Source organism: Festucalex cinctus, chromosome 1, assembly GCF_051991245.1.
Source record: "Festucalex cinctus isolate MCC-2025b chromosome 1, RoL_Fcin_1.0, whole genome shotgun sequence".
NCBI lineage: Eukaryota > Metazoa > Chordata > Actinopteri > Syngnathiformes > Syngnathidae > Festucalex > Festucalex cinctus.
In genome coordinates, this window is record NC_135411.1 from 41,330,520 (window position 1) to 41,354,028 (window position 23,509).

Genomic DNA, 23,509 nt, shown 5'->3' on the forward strand with positions numbered 1-23,509 from the left:
ACAGTAATTCTTCAAGGTCAAACAAGAGAACTGATCCCATGCACTAGTTTATACAAACGTAAATGTCAACCAAATTAAACAGGAAATGTGAACATTTTCGTTGCAACAAATTTAGATCATGGAAGAGGAGCATCAAAATTGCATTGTGCAATTACCAAAAAATACATATTATGATCAAATTAATTAGAGTTTATATAAATCCTTTAATTAAAAACGCACAAAGAGCAATATGGCACTTTTCTGTTCTGCCCACAAGAAGATTGAAATCAAACATTTGCAGTGATGATGATGGCGTCTGTAATGATGGCCATAAATTATGGCAGTCGGAGTGTGAAAAACAGCTCAGATAAGCATGCAGCAGAGGAACCTGGGCGGCCTGACAACAGTTATACGAATTAGCTTTGCAAATCTACCACGTAGCTTCATTGAAAACGCAACCTATCAATCCAAAATTAAAAAACAAAATCATCTTCCTGGGCTGAAAGAATCAAGTGCCTGCTAAAAAGTAATATACGTTCTTCTTATATGTTCAGACGCTTCTACGTCTATTTTATTTTATTTTATCATAATGAGAAAAAAAAAGTTTGGTTTTGATATAACCGCTGGTTGAACATGAACAAACGCCAGAAGTGGAAGTGATATTTTAACGTTAAGAATCATGCGGTCTCGTGAAGTAGGCAGGCCTATGTGATGGATTAGGACATGGTTCAGTCTTCCCTCTCGTTAACCATTAATCTGTCTTTTAGTACAGAGACAAACTGACTGAAAATGTTTTTTTTTTTTTTTTTTTTTTTTTTTTTTTTTTTTTTTACAATGATGAATGACGAAAATGAATTATTGCCCAAGGCGCTTATTTGAATTATGATGACGTATTCAGTGTTATTATTATTATTATTATTATTATTATTATTATTATTATTATTATTATTATTATTATTATTATTATTATTATTATTATTATTATTATTATTATTATTAAACCACAGTGAAGACGACATGCAGGAACAGAGACTTTTTTTTTTTAAACTGCCGCTCGTAAATCTGCCTGGAGTCACAACTGCCTTTTAAAATATATAACAGAGCGCCATCCGTGAGGTCTTCCCATGTCCGGTTTATGGATGCTTGTGAACCTCCGGAGGTCAGTCCAACATGTTACACTATAACAAGAGGTCCCGCACAACATCGTTGTCAAATGAGTTTTCATGTGAGTTTTCCCTGCAATTTCAACTGGCAGTTTTTGTAACCACATTAAGTCATTTACGAAACTGATTTATCACTACACATTTTACGAAATATCGGTTTATGGGTGGCATAAAGCATCAGTTAGTGCACTGAATTCAGTGAAATGGTAATATCATCACGCAGAGATGTTTTCACAGCAGAATTTAGCATGCGACTCAAATTAAAATGAGCCATGAGCCCACTTTTCGTTCATCTTCTGTTCGCTACAGTCACGGGTGAGCTATAGCTATATCATATTCACCAAATTTGTCGCTATGAATTGCAGGACACATAGACAAACCAGCATCGACACCCACATTGTCAAGGAGTCTTCAATTTCATTCAGGAAAACATGCATGGAAAACTGCAGGTACTGGCCGCGGGGCTGAAATGTTAATTGCAAGACCATGCTGCCTTGCACATTTTCGAGTAGAAAATCACAAATTTATCTGTATTGTTTATTTACTTTTCATTTATCTCAAACAGGTTTTCCAACACGATACAATACGACCAAATAGAGCGTATTCCACAACAAATCCCCACATGTCAGTATCTTACCATAGACATTTTTTTATGTACATTTTCAAAGTAAAACATTTTTTTTAATGTAAACTTTATTAATTTTGTAAATATAATTTTTCACGTATTTTTTTTTTAAATATGCGTTTTTTGTTTATCGCAAAATCCTAAATTAAGTACATTTTGTAATTGTCAAATCAACAGTAACAGTATAATTTTGTACCGTAAATGTAGAAAATGTGTTACCGTAATTTAACGGTAGTGTTTTGGCAACCACAGCTGCCGGTATTTTACAATAAAAAAAAGTTTTTTTTAAATGTAAATTTCCAGGTAAAACATTATTTTTTTTAAAAAATGCCAAAGCTTTTTTTTTTTTTAAACAGTAAAATCTTGAATTAAGTACTTTTTTATAATTGTAAATTTTCAGGTAAATCATTTTTTTTTTTTAAATGACAAAACTTGTTTTTTTAACGGTAAAATCTTGACTTAAGTACTTTTTATAATTGTAAATTTTCAGGGGAAACATTATTTTTTTTAAATGCCAAAACTTCTTTTTTTTACGGTAAAATCTTGACTTAAGTACTTTTTATGAATGTAAATTTTCAGGTGAAACTTTAGTTTTTTTTTTAATTCCATTTTTTTTTTTTTTTTTACGGTAAAACCTTGACTTAAGTACTTTTTAAAATTGTAAATATTCAGATAAAACATTCTGTTTTTTGTTTTTTTTTAAAGGCCAAAACTTTTTATTTTAAGGTAAATTCTTGACTTAAGTACTATTTATAATTGTAATTTTTCTGGTAAAACATTATTTATTTTTAAAATGCCAAAACTTGTTTTTTTTTACAGTAAAAATCTTGAATAACTTACATTTATAATTGTAAAATCAACATTGTCAAAAAAAAATTTTACTGTAAAAGTAGAAAATGTATTACCGTAATTTAACGGTATATTTTCGGCAACCACAGCTGCCGGTATTTTACCGTAAAATTAGCTTTTTTTTTTTTTTTTTTTTTTTTTTTTTTTTAAACAGTGACAAGATGAACATGAGGTTCTGTGCATGCTCCTTCTTGACGTCAATTCATCGTCACTTTTGGGAATTTGTCCTCACTTCTGGGATGGGATACTAATGGTTGGGGTAGTGAGGTTGTGTACATGTTGTCTTCACATATGGGACATGAATGAAAGAGGCTGGTTGAAGTTACAAAGCATGTAGTCAACACCAAAACAATTATTGTCCTGTTAGCTCAGTCAGATGCTCATCTTCCGACCAGACCACCGAATTCGAGTCCCAGTAATTCCCGTTATGCTTCAGTTTACAATGTTGTTGGAAGGTTTTGCTATTTACATTGCCGATAGGGGTCGCTGACTCGCTAAACTACAATACGTAACACGGTCGTCATTTGGCATATTTCAAAACGACCTATATGTCGTCGTATTAATTGGAGAACTGTCTCGTTGTTGTTGTTTTCTTTCTTTTATTTTTATTTATTACGAATAATATGAATTGGCAAAAAAAAAAAAGATGCAACAAGCACCTTTTTTTTTTAATGATTTGTTAAGCATTTCTTGAGTTCCTCTATAAACCCATGAAATGGCAGTCACACAGCAAATCCCGGTCGCCATTGATGATTTTTTTTTTTTAAATTATTATTATGGGAAATGAGACACTCTTGGGCACCTGCATAATTTCATATCAAATTTGGTTTAAACAGTTACTAAGCATACTGTTCAACAAATTATAGAGTCAAATAATACATGCAATTTGATTGGCTGTATAATTTTGTTTTGAAATTAGCTCAAATACTTTTCGTTCCTTTGCTCCTGTCTCTTTCCTTCATGAAAAAGCCTAGTGGCCATATATATCTATCAAGATGAAAAGCTCTTTGCCCTCCACATAATCATAAATTTGTTGGCCAATGCTGCTGCAACCAGTGTGAGGTGGCTAAACAACAGTGCTGGCGATTTGTCCAGCAATTAGCCAATTAGCATACCGTGGTGAGACTTCCTGGCCCATAAAGAATATCTGTAACTGTCATCACTGCGTGCAGTGTGTTTCGGTTTATGCAGCATGCATGAACTCTATACACTCAAACACTCACATTTATAGGCACCTTTCCTGCTTGTGATATATATTTATGGTAGACTTGATACTTACTGATCCTTGGGTATAATTGAACAATACAAACATTCGTATTCATGGTTGTCATTCGTGATCAAGTCCAAGTGCATTACTGAAAGGTGCAATTATGAACTGGTGAACCCACAAAGCCAAAAGCTTCTGTGCTAAGCTCCTGCTGAAACATTCCTCCGTCAGCTGTTTGGAACCTTCCAAGCATCTCTATGGCAGCAGCAGTCATGTAAAGAAGCTTGAGCACAAACCTCAGGTCAGTGGGAGCACGTCTGCATGCCTCACCCTTGTGTTTTCACGCTTCTACCATGTGCTAATCCAACACTGTGTGGAAACATACTAAACAGTAACACAACCTACAACCATGTGGGTGGAAACAATACACTGTATAAGGTGAAATATATTCCACATGTTTATTTGTAGCCCTTTATGGTTGTGAATCATCTTCACTTAGACCTATAAGTCCAAATGGATGCATCTCATGAGACGGTTTCTGTGGTTTTGTGAAAACATCACAGTAGATTGACAATTACAACAAAAAGTGACAAAGAAAAGTGATCAAAATTGCCTTCATTATAATTTATTGAGCAAACCACCCTCAACTTGCTTGTCAAACTGCGAGCTTGGCTAAAAGGTTTGGCAGCATTTTTCCAGTATAAAGGTACATTTCAATAAAAAACGTATACTGAGAAGTCATTGTTTGTTCAACCATTAGTCAGGGTTTCATGAAATAAATTCACACATCCAGAACCTTGCTCAACACACTCATAATACAATCAGCATCAAGCCTTAGCAAAAATCAATCTTCTTAATTTACTAGATATTACCATTTTCTTAGCAGTTGCTTTGCTTATAGTGGACTTCTATCTTGCGCATTTGCTACAGCAAACAGCCAATTAGAGTCGATACCGCTTTGAATACTGTGATGAATGGCCTATTCATTCAAATCATCTAAAAAGAACATTGACACAAAAATCGCTTAATTCATCACGATAGTAAATTATGTGTGTACGATAAAAATTATAATAAAACATTTTTTATTCAAACATGAGCTAGCTACCATGTAGTTCGACCACTGCTGTTGATTGGTTCTGTTTGCTGTCGATATTGTAAATGGATTAATGGACTGCTGCCTCTAATTTCGCCCAACAGGCATCTGCCCTGCAGGCCAGATGGCCAGTCCAGACCTGTCCACGGGGCATTGCAAGTTACCACTTTAGTGCTCATGGGTCTACCTATATCTAAAGAATACAGGAGAATTATATTCAAGGATCCATGAAGAGCATTATTTGAATCTGCATATAAGACTATACTTTCTATTTCATCCATCCATCCATCCATCCATCCATCCATCCATCCATTTTCTGAATAGTTATCCTCGTGATTCTACATCAATTCCAAATTTATACTCAAGTAAATTATCTGTTACAAACATTGTGGAAAATAGTTTAGAGTAATTGCAATTAATTAGTTAACACATTCACTGCCAGTCCAGCAAAAATGCATCATTTGACGTCTTTTGTCGTCAATGGCAGCGAATGAGTTAAAAAAAAAGAGATGTATTAAACTGGACTAATTTGGCTGTTTGTCCTCTCATTGGATGAGCAGAGATGACCAACATCACCTCTTGAATCTGTCCTCTAGTCACTCTGCCACCGTGCACTGTATAGAAAAAAAAAGAAAAGAAAAAAAACTGCCTGTTTATGTCTTTTGAAAATTCACCATAGGATGCACTAAATTCTTGATACGCACCAATGCATATTTAATCAAATGAAGAAACAGAGTTAGAGATATAAATAGTCCATGAATTATAAAAATAATTGTTCCAACATAAGACTATAGACTATGAGTTCTAGCCACGCAGGTGACTGTTTCTCCAGCAATTAGCGACATACAGCAGACTGATCTGGTGTGTTCTTCCGCCAAGTCGCATCTTTGTTCAGATTAAGGTTCCTCAATATGCCTTTTTTTTTTTTTTTTTTTTTAAACTTGTATTAGAGTGTTTATAAAAGTATTGATTTGGGCCTTTTAATATTCTATATATAGGCTAACAAATGTAACTTTCATGTTATATGTGCGATGCATTAATATGGATATTTTTGTCTTAGTAAAGTAAGTCAAATCTTACGATTTTTTAACAACTTAATACAAAGAGATATTCGCCTTTGAACATATGAACATGCGTAATGTCAACAATTGAAAACATGCATTGAAGTGTGAAAATGCATTATGCACTTTAGTTCTAGCCTAATAACATAATGGCTGAAAGATTCTTTTTTTTTTTCAATGTAGTGTATACAAGCCAAACAGTTCACCAGGAAACGCCCCCTTTTAGCACAGTTTTCAAATATTAGTGAGGTTTGGCGGAAGAGTCTACTCGGGTTGAGTTGCACTTTAATTAATCGAGATTAATCACAAGTCTACAATTTTATTCGATATGGTACAGATTTTGTCACATTTATTAATATAAGAAGATGTAAAAAGCGCTCCAAATCCTAAACACAGTATACTCTCTACTTCGCGGTTCAGTTATTGCGGATTAACTGTATCGTGGATTTTCATTTGTGACCAATTTGTGACATTGGTAACCCGGTTTTAAGATTAAAAATAAAGTATCACCATGCAGCAAAAAGTGAGGGAACACTTTAGAAAGAAATAACAATCAACATTGTCAAGCCAATTTCGGCCTGCATCTCTCGTAAGGGACGATCCTGTAAGATTCAATTTTCCGATTCAAATTGGTTATCGTCACATCCCCGAAAACTGTTTCAAAACCATTCTTTGGCTTTTAAAACACGCATAGAACTCTTGCCCCTGTTGTGCCATCGTTTTACTTATTATTTGTTGTTAATTTTGTCATTGTTTTGAATATTTTAGTTCAGTTTTAATTACTTTAACTATGTCTTTTTGTTTTATTGTGAGTTTGTTTTTTATGCAGGCCTACATCATCTTGTTTCAATACGGTTATCTTTCAATGTGCTCTATAAAAAATGCGTTACCGCTTAGGTCTTTTTTTTTTTTTTTATCAATTGTATATGTGAGCAAATGGTTATTTATCAATCTAGCCGTTAACTGTGACCTGAATCTGACCCCCCTATCCCCCCTAAAGGTGACTGGCTTCCATGGCAGTTTGTCTCTGACTGCTCGTGGTTTACAGTGCCTTAAAGCTCGGCATGTTACGACTAAGGGGCCAGGGGGCTCGGGAGGTCTGGGAATGTCCGAGGATGCAGAGCCCTTGCGAGGTCAAGGCGGGTAACATAGGGAGGGGGATAACCACAGGTCAGCCTCTTGCTTCAGAGTCACTCGACCTCATCGGTCAGAAAAACGTGTCCCCTGTTTGAACCCACTCTGGCCGCGGCCCCCGTAAGACCATCAATCCACAACACACTGCGCTGCCTTTCAGTGTGGCAACTGCATATTTTTCCATTTGTTTCTCTCGCTTCTCCTCGCGTTGAATCTTCCATCCCCTTGAGACAGACCAGAGTTTATTTCTAATACAGGCCAGATTGATTTCTGTTGGGGTCAAGCGGCAGCTCTGCTCAATAGATAACAGAGGCCCGCGATCGTTTGCAGTCATTTAAAAAAACACACACAAAAAAACAGCAGCAACAACAAAAACAACAACAATGCAATCGTCTTTCTTTCTTGGTCATAGCAACTAACTAAGTGAGTAATTAAAGTATCAATTTGTTAGTTTTTTTTGTTACATCTACATCAATTTTAATTTATTTGCATTTGTATTTATAGGCCTATATGTCCAACATACTGGTGTGTGTGTGTGTGTGGGGGGGGGGGGGGGGGGGGGGTCCCCAATATAAAAAAAAAAAAAAAGAGCCAAACTCACATTAACACATGCATGCAAGAAGTGACACATTGCGCAGTAAAACAAATGTTACAGGCACATTAGTGGCAAACAAATGTAGAAGTGAGCGGCCACATGTTACATAAACACAGAAGGACCAAGAAAAACAACAGCACAGTGTAGGCCGAGGTGTGCAGCCGATACAGACAAGCGCACGCGCACTCACACGAACACGAGCGAAAACCCAAAGCCCCCATTGCACCGTGATTTCTCCAATTCCACCAAATGCGCACAGGGCAATAAAAGCATTAAAATGCCACAGTCGTCACTGAACAAACAAGAGAGCCAAAATACGAAGGCGGAGATGTTAAAAAGGAATTCCCAGGCCTTACCTTGCAAGGCACCTCGTTTTTGGAAGTCTTCGCCATCTTCTCGACTTTCCTATCTGTGTCTTCTTTTCCAATGAGCAGGAAAACTGTTTTTGTTTACGCTCTCGAAGGCGTAAAAATAGCCCCTGAATGAGTGGCTCTAAAAAGTGTTCTTTCTTGAGTGTTAAGTGTGTGTTGGAGGGGGTTGTCTTCCAAGACGTTTTCTTTCTTTTTCTTCTTCAGTTCCTTGGCCCCTCGCACCTCCTGACAGAAGGCTGCGATATGACAATAGAAAAAGAAGACGCTTTAAGAAGAACACGTGATTAATGATTGTTTCTTGTATAATTCTCACATTTTTCTTGTCGAAGCTGTCCGCTCTCTCCTGTTTCCCAATAATGGTGGTGAACTTTTCACAGGGTGAGGGCATCCTCACGAAAATACACCGTCATTAAAAGAAAGCGACAGAAGGTCCAGCTGATATGAGGTGAAAACTAAATGCATTCAATTGCACGTCACTATAACACAAAGCTGATCATTTTATAGGGGGCATGTTTATGAGAATATATTTTGAGATGGTACATTTTCAATGTATAATTTGTGTTTTTACAAGTCGTGTAAAGCACGGGGAATAAAAGTATTTGAAGCAGAGTTCTATTATAGAGTGTTCAGTCCGTGTTGTTAATGGTTGTAAGATCGTGCAGGACAGGTGCGGAAAGATCCAAGCGGGATGCAAGTAATGCGACACTATTCTAATTTGTTTTGTTGGCCATTCGATGCGTGCTGTTTGATATGGGGCGTGTTTTTTTACGCTCCAACAGACTTTCATAAATGGAAGAAAATAGATAAATGGGCAAGGGGAGTCTCTTTGGCAAGAGGCCCGCGGAGAAATCAGCCAACATGTAATGGGGAATCTTCTCTGGGCTGAAGAATACGAGTGGACCAATTTGGGGGGCACATTTTTAGTTTAAAGTTCATCGAGAGGAATGCTATTTTCTCGCCCCACACCCTCTCTTGCTATTTATTTTTCGATACCTGCTCTAGAAGAAAATGAGAATTAATATGGGAGCCGAGCCTTACAAAAGAAGTCATTCGTCTTGTTGATTATCTATTTGCTTGTCAGGGTTTGAGCTATGGTGCCGACTCTCTCCCTTTTTACATTACAAGGGGGGTGGGGCGCTGGGTTGAATAAAACACACATGCGCAATAACGCTTATGTTGGGAACAATAGTAAAAAGTTCTACAGAAATTATGTTCATTTACGCATTTTATAAAAGACCACAACCATTTTTTTTCTCCACCCTTAATCCAAAACGAAATGGAAGGATTGCGTTGGTCGCATTCAGTGTGGCATTGTGCTGCACACTGCCGTTAATTTAAAGGGGGAAAGGGAGTGAAACAGAGGGACGCTTTGTGATTTAAAACGAGATTACAGGACGTAATGTACCAAGATCACGAGCGGCACGGCAATATTAATCATCGTGAGCCCCTGATTTCTCAAGACAATTCGCCTTTTGTTTTTGATGGGGAAATCATAATAGGCAATGCATTGCGTACATATAGTATTTTATGCACATCTTTCAACATCACTTGCCGATGACAGCTGTCAAGGCGAATTAGCCGAAGTTTATTCCATTTTTAAAACCAGTGAAATAATCAGGAGAAAATATCAGAAAATAAAATTGGAACTTCAGAGAAGAAAATAGAGGCTATATAACGCATTTTCATGCATGTATTTATTTTGTATTTACAAATCGTTGCAAGGTAAGACAAAAGATACAACATACAAATCGTGAGGTAACACGTGCAACACTGTCACTTTTATTCAACAAGGTCTGCATGTCTCCTATTATTATTATTATTATTATTAACGATAAAACAGATCTTTGGAAAGTAAATAAAATAGCACAATAGAAGTAACACTTGTGATAAATGGCATAAAAAGGGATTGCGCATATTTGTAACAAATCGTTTTGACCTGCAATAAAAGCTTCCTTAGTTTTTGTGATGTCTCTGAAAAGAGCAATATGACATTATGATATTATATTTTGAAAATGACAAAAGGATCTCAACAGAGCATTTCATTGCAAGTAATATTTGTAACAAGTACAACTCGGCATATAATACTCAAAATAACTTAGAATGCTTGAAAATGTTGTCACTTCATTGAACGATGCAAGAAAACGTTGTCAATGTGCAGCTGAGGTCATTTTGTATATAGTGCTGTATTTGTAGTGCGTATACTTTGGACATATTTTGTAATAAAACAATCCTTTGGATTGACTTAATTTCACACATATATGCCTTATGCATCGGTTGCACATGATGAAAATGTCTTTAACTAATATATTTATTTTAGTTATTTCGGTTTACATGTTAATAATCATGTGCAACCGAAAATGAAGCTTTTTTTTTTTTTTTTTAAGTGATAAGTGTCTTCTGGGTATCTGCTAAACTGCATGACAGTCTCTTCCTGCACTTCGGATCATGTCTGTGTTAGATATAGCAAAGAGCGCTCCTGTCATTGTCGTAACAAAACGTAAAGCATTATTTTGCGAACAATGATGAGCATTGGAAATGAAACAATCAAAAGTCTATATTTGGTCAATAAATATTATATACATAATGATCGCTTAATTTTCTTATAAAAAACAAAAACAACAAACAAGTATTTCATTTTGGGGCGGCTTGGCAAGGATGGACATAACCATGTTTTACTGTATGTTTACAGTGTGTTACTATCTATATCTTGATCGAAAGATAGCTTTGTTAAATTGCATGGTGCATCGTGCATGGCTTGAAAACGGCAGAATTGCGTTGAATCACATTCCCATCCATTCACTGATTTAACTTTAGAGCCACTGAATGAAGTCATTATTTCAAATGTGACGTATTTTCCCAGTGTAATAGCTAGTTTTGATAGGCTATAATTCAAGGGTGCATATAACACACAACATAAAAATATGATGCATTGGGAATTTAAGGTGCATTGTCTTTCAGTCAAGCTCATAATTGTCGAGTGTTTTAGTGTAAGGTGCTCCCTTTTGTGTCACAGCGCCGTAACGTGAAACATCACTGACGATGTGCAAGCTAAAAGAGGCGGCTAAAAGGCTTTCAAGTCAGTGAAGGTTATTCCGGTCCACAGTTTTTTTTTTTTTTTTATCTACAGCTTCGTTGGTTTGGATGGCAGAAATGCAGCAAAGAGCAGATGCGGCTCGATTTACATGTGGTCAGGTGGAGCCAGTTAAAGCTTGGGCGTTTGCGTTATTCCCAGAGCGAACCTTGGTGTTGGGCAATTTATGGTCCTTCTTCCATTTCATTCGTCTGTTCTGGAACCAGATTTTGATCTGGCGCTCTGACAGACACAGTGTGTGCGCAATCTCCACCCTGCGCCTGCGCGTCAGGTAACGGCTGTAGTGGAACTCTTTCTCCAGCTCTAGAACCTGCTGGCGGGTGTAAGCTGTCCGACAGCGCTTCGGTTCGCCTCCTGTGTAGTCGGAACTCACTGTAGAGAAGAAAGGAACATCGTGTTACTATACAGCAATCATAAAAAAAATCATCATCATCATCATACAGTGCAGACAGAGTTGTGTGTGTGTGGGGGGGGGGGGGGGGGGGGTGTGACATAATGGTGCACATTCAGGGTCAACATATAAAAATGTTTGATTGGTGCCAATTAAAATATTGCGATTCTAAATATTAATACTCGTGTAATGGACACGAATTAATTTCTATTGATAAAAAAAACTGCTTCTGTCATATAGCCTATGTGGTCACGTGCTTTTTTTTAACGCCTCCCCGTCACAGTGCCAGAAGACGTTTTTGAGACTAAACTGAAGGCTAAATGTAGCCTATACATTTTGTGCAAGAGCCGCGCCGTTTGGCTATGCACGCACGATGGAATCAGAACGTCTGGTTTTGGTTTTGATTTTGATGATGGGACAAACACATGCCACGACGTACTGCAGACTGTCCTCCCCTCGTTTAAATTGGACGACATGTTGAACTGCGAGCTAGGGGTTTTGATTGTCTGTCTTGGCATAAAGGCGTGGGTGCGATCATGACTGAATATACATGAAAAATGTTTAATTAAATCCCATAGCTGCATTGTGTTTCCAGACATTGGCTAAAATTGTCTTTACATCGTCGAAAGAACAAACCGCGTGTACAGACAGCCAGTGCAACGACAACACTGAAAAGATATAATAGATGGCGGTATTTGCCTTTGCATTAGTGTTTTACGGCGTGCTCCATAAACAGGAATATTTCAGTGGCCATAAAACTTGCCATTCCCTGGATCATGGAGTGGGGAAGGAAGGTTCGACAGTGTGGAGCGCACAGTTTATACAAACCTACCACTTAAAATCAAATTACCACAGCATAAAAGCTAACTTATGAGTTCAGTCTGGGTTGTCATAAAGCAAGGACTCCAGCCTGAGATCGGACTTCAAAAAGGCACCTCAGCGTAGAGGTGTAATAAAAATTTATGGCGGGTGTAATTATGTTGGCCGTGAAAACAGACGATCGTAAATCTCCAAGGACCACTATAGTCGAAGTCGAACCGAGAGGAAGCCGTAGATTGTGACCGTGGACATAGCAAGACGACGGCGTGGACTTGGACTAGAGATCAAGAGAGCGAGAAGGAAGTTTGTATGTACAGCAACACTTACCAATGTTTACATGGACTTTCTTCATCCACGGATACACCACGGGGTCCTTTTTAGTGTTTGCCGGGGAAGACGTGTTTTGGCCGCGAGGCGGCTCCTCACGCGACAGAGGCGGAGGCGGGCTGGGTGTCACCGAGTCCCGGTCCAGTTCAACTCCAATCTGGGGAATGGCGAGGCCGCGGGGGGGCATCACCACCGAGGCGGGCTGCCCTGCGCGATGACAATGCGCGTATTGTGGCTCCGCTCGCTCATGCTGGTGATGCTGGTGATGGTAGAGAGCAGAGTCCGGATGAAAGGCGACGGGCTCGTGTCTTTGGGAGCCGTAATAGTCCGGAGAGTTGCGGGGTAGGTAGTCGCTGTGTGAGTACTCCTCGCAGGGCGGGAATTTAGGCTCCACATAGTTGGAGTTGATCAAATAGGAGCTCATGACATTAACGGCACTCTTTTTGTGGAATTGAAGCTAATATATCAACTAACTCAAATTTATATCTCATCCCTTTACTCGTCGGTCATTCCTGTTCCGCTGAACCCTCTCTGTCAAGTGAACAAAGTTAAGCGGCCACGTGACAAGTGCGAGCCAATGGGACAGGAGCATGACGAGCCATGGACAAGGAAATGAGATTAAGTGTACACACGGCCTGCTCTCGTTTTTATGCCGTCACAAACAAGTCTTCATACTTTCTCCTCTGCCTCTCCGACCCCACCTCACGCATGCTGCCCTCCCACCTCAACATGACATGCCTCCAAAGTATATTGGCAGAGAAGCGGAGCAATAACAGGACACACAATCACGAGTTTCCACCAATTCTCGGACATTAAACTAAATGTGCGTAACATCGATCATTTATTGCCTGTGAACAGTCTATCATTGTTTCCCCTATTAATTGTCATTGATAATGTGGGAGATGGACAATGGCATATGCGGCCACCCAAAAGCTGTATGTCTGTCAGAGACAAGTCTATATCATATTTGGGAAAATTCATCAACCAATAAAGGTTACACTAAAATCGCAATAGGAGCCTTTCATTAGCAACGAGCCGGCGTTATTTCCATATTTAACAGCAATACTAAAATAGTGCAAGAGTTTAATTTTGCTGCTCTTTACCTGTTACAAACTGGCGCCCCCCCGCCCACACACACACACACGACCATATTAATATTCCTGACACGGTTAATCACCACATTTCAATGTCTGCAGAGTTTCAGCTTTCCACTCCCTATATATTTAGCCCTCACTATATAGCCATGAATATTACTAATGCCACAATTAGGAATCACATTTTATATGCATGTATAGCAATAAAACTATAGGCCTAAAAGAACATTATATCAATAATTGCAGCACAACATTTTAATGTGTCTCCAAATGCTATTTTATTTCACATGATGGAGACATGCAACTCCTTTGTTTCAAGACCCCCCCCCCCCCCCCCCCCCACCCCACACACACAACATCCTCCCAGATGAGCAGTACAGTCGGCTGCATTATTTTTCAACTAGACAAATCATTAATTAAGGCCTGTAAATGCCAAAGTGGGGTATACAGTAATCGAAAAATTTGGAAAAGAAACAGGAACAGAAATTGACTCATAATTGGAAGATTTTTTCAGAAACGCTGGACAAATATAATTGACAAAATCACTTGCCGCCTAATTTAGGGCCTAAAGGCCTCATTTGGAGCAGGCAAATTATCTCAAACCTGAGATAAAAATAAGAGCTATTCTCACAGTGTCCATCGGTGCCGTCGTGTATAAATCTACTATATACTCCCCTAGAAGCGAATTTGTGATAGCTATGAAGATTTGACACAAATCCGGATCTACAGGGTAGATATAGAAGACAGACTCTCTCAGCTTTCGGCAGCATCAAATGATAGTTAGTACACTCAACTATAGGCTCTTACGCGTGTGTACACTTTTTGTGCCGTCCTGAACCTTCACCAGATTGTCCACGAGACTCTGATAAATTGCTGGCTTCCTTTTCACCATGCACTGCCTCAGTGTCTTCAAACACAAACTAAATCATCCGTTCCGGGGGGTTGCAGGATGAGGTTTTTATGCATTTATAATTCGCCTATACTGGCATTTTACCAGGCTAACACAATAAACAATAATACGTAATAATGCAAAGCAAATATACTGTAGGAATTAGCAAGAAAAAAAGTATAATGTAATTATTAATCACAACAAAGAAACATTGTACATGTTTATGTTCTATTATTATTATTATTGTTCTTATTATTATTAATATTATTATTAATGATAATAATAATAATGAATACAATCGAAACATTGTATTCATTATTATCATCATCATTATTATTATTATTATTAATAATAATAATAATAATTAATACAATTGAAACATTGTTGTATTCATCATCATTATCATCATCATCATTATTATTATTATTATTATTAATAAAGAATACAATCGAAACATTGTACATGCTTTATATTATGTTCTATTATTATTATCATTAATATAAATACAATCGAAACATTGTTGTATTCATCATTATTATTATTATTATTATTACTGAATATAGAATCGATAGTTTGCATGCAAATTCACACGAATTAATTAGTAAGAATTTAAACCCTAGAAGATAAAAAACAAAGAAGATAATTTAAAAAAAAAAGTATTTAAACATGTTGAAAAATGGAAGAGACAATGAATTATTGTACTTTCAAAATAGTAATGAAAAAAAAAAGCTCAGTTACTTTTCAATAAACAACTTAAAGTGGGGACTCTTTTTTTTTTTTTTTTTTTTTCTCATTTCTTTTGTCTTTCTTTCTCTTTTTTGAATTAATTTTTTTGGTTCTTTTCGCTTTCTTCCTTCTTTCTATCGCAGTAGGCCGACACAGCCTTTAGCTATACGTTTTGGTGCTTATCATGTAGAATTGTTTTATTTTTTTGTAGTCCATCAAAATTTCCGAGGAGTGTAATGCTGATGATCTTCTGTTCCCACATTGATTTTCTGACACTGATATTATTGGTCAGGCGATATTGCAGCTCCCCCTTTCTCCAACAGTTACCATGCATCACGGAACTGAAAATACACCCCCTCTCCCCCTGCACCAAATCTGCCATTTAACTATTCTATTCTATTCTATTCTATTCTATTCTATTCTATTCCTTCCCAGGTGTGGGCGCATTCACCTTGACCTCCCACTGTGCCATCAACGCAGGTATCGATCAAGGTGCTATGACACTTCCCCTGCCTATGTCAAGTTTGTCAGCAGCAGCCTTTGTTTAGGCTGCACAGCGAAGTTCACATAGAGGTCATTTTCTTACCAGAGTTCCTGAAACCCAACACTGTCTCAGAAAATTAGAATATTGTGATTAAGTCCATTATTTTCTGTAATGCAATTAAATAAGCAAAAATGCCATACATTCTGGAATCATTACAAATCAACTGAAATATTGCAAGCCTTTTATTGTTTTAATATTGCTGACGACTGCATTTTGTTTTTACTTGGTCTGAGGAAATATTCTAATATTTTTGATATAGGATATTTGAGTTTTTTTTAAGCTGTAAGCCATAATCAGCAATATTAAAATAATAAAAGGCTTGCAATATTTCAGTTATTTGTAACGAATCCAGAATGTATGGCATTTTTGCTTATGTAATTGCATTACAGAAAATCATGGACTTTATCACAATATTCTAATTTTCTGAGACAGTCCTGTATACTATCCAAACATGCCTCTGCAAACATGACATGAATACAAGGGGAAAAAACGAAAAAATAAATAAATCCGTCCTAGTTGTGTTGTGTTTACTCTTAACTCTTTGACTGCCAAAGACATGATGATTAGTAAAATTCCAATGAATGGAATGCGATCTTTCATTTTGTAGCCACATTGTATATGTAGTAAAGGCAAACAATATTCTTTTTGCCTTGAAAGATGAGTTAAAATGCTCAAAAGCGGCTGGCAGTGTGGATTTTTTTGTTTTGTTTTTATAACGCCTGGCAGTCAAAGAGTTTTAATATGATCTCTCTCTCCCTCTACACACGCACACACATACATACATACTTACACATATATATATATATATATATATATATATATATATATATATATACATATATATATATATATATATATATATATATATACATATATATACATATATATATATATACATATATATATATATATATGTATATATACACATATATATATATAGCCATCCATTTCCCAGTTCTTTTTGTAATGCAGAGTGAACGGTGCAGAAAAGAAAAATGAGAAATTCTCAGGCCAGGGAAATATATTAAAGCACATAGCTGCAAATAGCAGCAAAATAAATAAATAAATAAATAAATAAATAAATAAATAAATAAATAAATAAATAAATAAATAAATAAATAAATAAATAAATAAATAAATAAATAAATAAACAAACAAACATGCAAAGCATTCTTGTTTGGGATGAAAATGAGTGTGAAACAAAGAATTTTATAGCCCTGGATGTAACACAATGTGATTGCGCATGGGTGAAATTAAATTCACAGGCGAAGGCTAGGTTGTAATTATTTGCAAGACGCCACAGCTGTGCACGGCAGCAGGATCTGCAGCACGTGATTTACCCTCTCTCCACCTGCACCACCTGATCAGTGCATGCAGGCACACACGTACGCTAACCACAAGAGGGGAAATCCCCGCCCTCCCTCCAACAAGACTCGATACTCACTGTTGCGTAGCTCTCCAATCCGGCTCCACGTTTAGCCAATTTCCATCCTCTTGCTCCATTTTTTTTCTTTTTTTCGGAGGGGGGGGGCGCCTTTTCCTTTTGTTGACAAAGCCAACTCCGGTATTCTCAGCTCTCTCCCATCCATTGAAACGGTCCGTCGACGTCTCCACAAGGTGTCAACAAACTGGAAGGAGAGATGGGAATTCGCTGTAATTTTCCACACACTCAGCCCCACAAACGCACAAGAAAAGATTCTTCACTACCGGCACAGCAGACTGTAGGTAAAAAATAAAAAAAAAAAACACAAAAAAACCTTTAAGTCGTCCTGTTGATGAGATGCAGGTGCATCGTGACACCACCAGTGATTCTCCCGCAGTGCACAACGTGACGCGGTCGCTATTTAAGACCGGACACACGTCTGGAAGGTTCCTTGCGGTATTTGCCTGCTATTAATGCAAGCTGGGGCTCAGGGCTGCCGAATGTGTGCTCTCCAAAGCATTGACTCACATCGTGCGTGTGTGTGTGAGTGTGCGCGCGTGCACGCGCGTGTGGACACAAGTTTTCCAATTAATCTGCCGGTAAGGCACATGCTTTGTTATAAGGGCGAGGCACGTCCCCTGTTTTCAACGTCATGGTGACTACTGACCTCCCGTTCACCCCGAGCAAAATCCCCTTTATTTCCCCCACCTCTCTCCAGCCACCTCCTCGTCCGCACCCTTTCTTTTTTGCCACTTATCCCATCTCTCTCTATACTCTTTCTTTCTGCATTGTGATTTTCGCTCACTCTGTCATAGCAAATTGAGTTGAGAGTCATTAATTTGAAGAAAAATGGCCGATGGCTGCGGTGGGGGTTTGCTGGTCTTTATATCGCTCTCTAAAACAGATTTTTCTTCTCTTCGAATGTCGTTTCTCATTTCCTTTTGTCGTGAAACAATTAAAGACACACGGTTGGCTTTACGATATGAGAAAATATTTACGAGAAAAAAAAACCATGTGCTGACTTAAAAATATATTTCAAGGACAAATCAAAAATCTCCGGAGGCGTTGAATTTTATATTCTTCTTTTTTTCTTCTTCATATTATTATTATTATTATTATTATTATTATTGTTGTTGTTGTTGTGTTTTGTTTTGTTTTTACTTTTATTCAAATCGATTTTAATAGCCATGCAGATGTGGACATCGTTGTCTTACCGCATTTAACAAAATTATTCCTGACATTTTCCCGCTTGCATCGTGTCTATTTGCATGCTCTTGAATCAAAATAAAACAGATTGGAACACAAAAATTGGATAGTTGGAGGATGCAGCTGCCATGTGACTGAATAGAGTGTGAAACGAAATAAACTATTATTGTATCTTAATAATAAATACAAAACAATAAAGTATGCATGTTTTCATGAATACCTCAATACGTTAATAATAATAATAATAATAATAATAATAATAATAATAATAATTGGGTATATGCCACGGAGGAGGCGGGACTTCCGGGTTTCCACATATCAGCTTTGTTTCCGCTTCCTGTTGAGAAGTGTGAGCCGCGTCCCAGTTCATGCCCTTCTGCCTTTGTGTATTTCGGTTGCGCGTTCCCGTCGACGGTGCGAATGTTAGTGTGTCTGTCTCAGTTATCTGATGCATTTCAGAGATCTGAGACGCCCTGCGTAGTCCCGCCCAACAGCGGGAGCGCGCTGACTGCTGGGCGTAGGGGTGGGGGTGCGATAGTTGGAACACGGCCAGCAGTGGCCGGAAACGACTCTGAGGTGAGAAACCCGGAAGTTGGAAGTCCGTGACAGCATCTACCTCAAACGAAGAAGAAGAAGAACGCAATACTTCCGTTTAGAGGGAAGTATATGCATGTACTTCATGTGCCTGGCTTGTTCCTAAGTTATAGATGTTACCAGGTGTGAGTAAAATTTGCAGCTCACACCAAACCATCTCCATGTCACCCAATAGCTACCCTTGATCTCTCTATCCGACCCCGCAGTTTTACTTTCCATTCACCACTCACTCACTCACTCACTCACTCACTCACTCACTCACTCAATACGTTGTCCCTGGAAAAGGAAGGTCATGCATTCACCTCTCGTTTGCCTCCTGTCAGCGTTTCTGCCATCTCATCCATTCCTATGCGCCGCCCTCCCATTTTTGTGTTTGACTTACAGCAATTGGCTTGGAGAAGAGTGCGATGCAAGGGCGGAACCCACGCACGGGGGTAAACTTTTGACCCTTCAACTCCTTGAACCTTCTGCTCCGGGCTGTAGTTGACACGCAGGAATTCTGCTCTGATAATAAGGCTGGGTGTTATAGTTCTTTCGATATAGGCGGGAAGCCGGGTGAAAAGAATGACTTGCGGCATTGCAAGGTTTGACATTGGAATGAGACCACCACCAAATTGAAGTCAATTTGAACAAGAGTTCGAATGAAACACACTTATGTTCCACATCCGCACTTCACACTCCAAGACATAATTAAAACACACCTCTCTTTACACTCCCTGCACGTCATTAGAACTGCAGCGATATTCAATTCTTGACAAGACTGATGTGTGGATTTTAACGTGAAGCTATATGGGAGGTGAAGCTCCCTGTGGACTGCATGGCTCCTCTTGTCCTCCTGGTCTCAAGCGGTCTCTGGTGGCAGTGGGGGAGAGCTGCATTCTTTGGATATTCCTCAGCACAGCTTTCCAATGTGACAATCCCACCAAATACCCTTGCAGGCCGATAGAGGATTGGATGGATTTGAGTGTCACGGAAACAATAGTGGACCGTGAAACTTCTTCAGGTGTGCCACAATTTCATGTCATTTGCCTGAAAATGGCAATGACGACTGCATTATGTTCATCTATCTGTACCCATGATGAAATGCTCTTCCATTAAAGAGACTCAGACTGAAATGAGCACACTTTTGAGAAAAGGTCATCATTATTTCTGTGTTTATATTTTCTGTGATTTTTTTTTTTCTTTCATGTTGGAGCCCATCGTGATTTTTTTTTTTCCTCACGTGAAGTAGCTGCCAAATGACCAATAAAGAAACACTGCATTTGCAGAATACAAGTAGGCTATACAAATTGTATTAAACAACACATCAGAAATCCTATAGCTTTTTTTTTTATACACCGCCACCAGCAACAATGACTACCCAATCACTATTGTCGTCCAGTTGTGAGCCCTCCTTTGTTTTACAATTATGTGTGATGTGTATGTATTTATCCAACTGGCCTGGTGCGCAATTTGTTTGCCTGCGGTAAACTTCCTTTCCCTGTGACCTGGAAATTGGGAACATTGATGCACAAACAAAAGCAGTGAGTTGTTAGGGTATTTTCTTTCCTCCATGTAAGTGACATGTACAAACACACATGGGAGGGGGTTGATGAGCCTTTCCTCCCAGCCCGCGCATGTGCAGTGTGGCTGAGCCTGTCTGATGACCTCTCAATGACTCCTGCTTGGTACATTATTCATGAGCCGTCATCAGGATGCGGAAGACGCAGTTCACAAGCAATCCTAGGATACTGAAGTGGAATATTTAGAGCGAGGTGTGTGTGATTGTGTTGGATGTGAAAAAGAACCAGTAGGAATAAATGTTTGCCTCTAACTAACAATGGAGTATTTTGTGACTTGGATGCCCATGAGCAACATAAACGTCAAAGATGCAAAATTTTCAAAAAAGGGTCAAAACGACTGCAACACGACCAACATTATGGCTGTGTTCATTCCAGAGTCACGCCTGTATCCGTGCGTAAGTCAATGCAACAATACACTCCTTGATCGCTTCTGGAGTGTCCAATTCCCAGACAAACACACACACCTCTGCAATGCAAAGAGACAAGGGGCCGAGTCATATTTGTTACTCACCCAACTCGTCATCACCTGTGAAGGCCAAGTTAGCAGTGTGGACAGGCTCAAAGGAGCAACACAGCTTAAGCACATAATACACATAATGGTGGAAAAGCAGCTCTGCAGGGTGGAGCTGCCTGTGCACACACGCACGCACACCCCCACACACATCCACGCACGCACACGCGCGCGAAAGAGACAAAAGAGCCTATATACATGCATGAGCTGCTCCAACGCCTTCTCATGCATGTCATGATCTTTCTTGCTTCAAAAATAGCTATTTGTGTCACGGGTTCACGGGCCTGTGCGTGTGTGTGCGTGTGGGTAGCGTGGACGGGCGCGCATGTGCGTGAGTCATTTTTTTCCGTGTATTTCCGTCCGTGGAGGTCGGGGATACCTTTTGTGGGGGGTTCCTTTTGAAAAGAGGAAGTAAAGGAATATAAGGAAAAGGGGAGATTGTGACTTCCTGTTGACTGAAGCGAAATTTCCTGGCAGCCCCCCCCCCCCCTTTTTTTTTTCTTTTTTTTTTTTAACAGGAGCACAGTGGGGCTCATAACTTGACATTTTAATAAGGGCACAATAAAATAAAAGGATGAGATTGATTCAAAATTATTCAGAAATATACATAAAAAAAATTGCCTAATGTGTATTTTCAAGCACACTTCCTACATGTCAAGTTTACCTATCTTGTCTGGCCCGTAGAGAATATTTATTTAAAGCCCACGACAAGCTGAAATTAGCCCAATGGTAAGCATATTGCAACAACTCAATTTGACTTGAGACAAACTTGTTGGAGGACTTAAGACACTGTTAGCACATGTTTATTATGCAAGCCTTTTATCTTTATGAATTTGAATAGGAAACGGAAACTGAGTTTGTCTGCTCTAATGGGATTTTTTTTTAATTTCAATTCAAATCAGGACACAAATGATAATTACATTACATTACACTAATAGCGATATAGCTGAGAGTCCAAATGCTATATAGCTCACAGAAATCAGAGAGGTCACCAATTCACCAATAATTAACAAAGTTAAATTAACTATACTGAATGAAAATACATTTTAAAATACAATCTTTGCTGACAATTGTGTAAAATTAATAAAGTTGTTTTTTTTAAATAGTTTTGTTCGTTCTTTCAGAAATTAAAATCATTGCAGTCACTTCTTCCGTGATTTTAGATATAAAAAATGTGTTTATGGTTTAAATTCTCATATAGGCTATAGTGTAAATGATACATTATGCGCGCACGTATATAACGCCACTTAAGATGACCAACCAAAACTACCTCGGATGCAACATGAATTTTAACGATATTTGTCTATTTAATATATACATGATGAAGCTCAACGAACCGACATGCCAGTCGGTTGACATGCCAGTCTGTTGGCAAACTAACGTGAACTCAACTTTAAAAGTAGATGCCATTATGAATGAAGGCCTTGTGTCATGGCCTGCAATTTGGCTCAATAGTTTTCCAGTTCATCCACACAATGATAGAGCTATACACAATATGTAACAAATATTTAATTACTACTGTGTTTGGTGGCAGTGGGAATCAATCATGTTGTGCACGCTTTGCGGCATAATCAAGTCCTCATGAATTTAACGGATTCACACGGAATATTAATTTGCAATATGCAGCACAGTGACGCGGTATAGTCAAGCACGCCTGTCTTAATTTCCCCAAGCGACCAACGCATACAGTACTTACTTTGTGCCCTCTTCCCTTCCTCCGTCAGATTTTCCCAGCATTCACAGCGACCACGACCGAGCTTCGGAGCCTATGCGTGCACGTTCCCGAGCGGGAGCAGTGACCATCCTGCGTGGCCTGTGTTCGCTATCCGCTCTCTCTCCCTCTGTTGCTCTGTCTCCCTACTTTACTTACCCCTTTAGGATCCCCGAGAAGCAGTTAAACCGTCACTTGTTTTCTAGAATGTGAAATATATTGTACAATGTCAACTCCCCAAAACCATAAAACTAGCTTTATGGACCCCACGTGACCAGAGGGCAGCCAGTGAGCGGTATCAGTCTGAGACCATGCAGGCCTGAACTTTACGATGTAACTTAAAGATAAAAAGCACTCATCTGTTTGACACAACATGTAAATGTCAAAGTTGCCTCCGTTTTTGTTGAAAGCAGACGATAGCTTGGAAATATCTCAATTCATGAGCACATATAGAACGGAGGCGGGGAATGGCTCTTGTGGAGGCCACGGATTATTCTCATAGCAAGAAACAAAAGGAGACAGACAATACTGTATAGGCCTACAT

At 38.6% G+C, this 23,509-nt stretch overlaps 1 protein-coding gene across 1 annotated transcript; it reads right to left on the reverse strand.

Annotated features, from left to right (window-relative positions):
- Positions 1-9,845: 9,845 nt before the first annotated feature.
- hoxb4a (homeobox B4a) lies at positions 9,846-13,292 on the reverse strand. The gene is made up of 2 exons (XM_077535702.1): positions 12,706-13,292; positions 9,846-11,540 (listed from the first exon to the last, which is right to left on the reverse strand). Exons 1-2 carry the CDS (start codon positions 13,127-13,129, stop codon positions 11,266-11,268), a joined length of 699 nt encoding a protein of 232 aa, XP_077391828.1. The 5' UTR covers positions 13,130-13,292; the 3' UTR covers positions 9,846-11,265.
- Positions 13,293-23,509: the final 10,217 nt, after the last annotated feature.

Excerpts from the sequence above, each read along its gene's own strand:
- hoxb4a (XM_077535702.1), bottom strand. The coding sequence starts at position 13,129 with ATGAGCTCCTATTTGATCAACTCCAACTATGTGGAGCCTAAATTCCCG. Across the intron at positions 11,541-12,705 it reads GAAAGTCCATGTAAACATTG|TGAGTTCCGACTACACAGGA; the intron begins GTAAGTGTTGCT and ends TCTTCTCTACAG.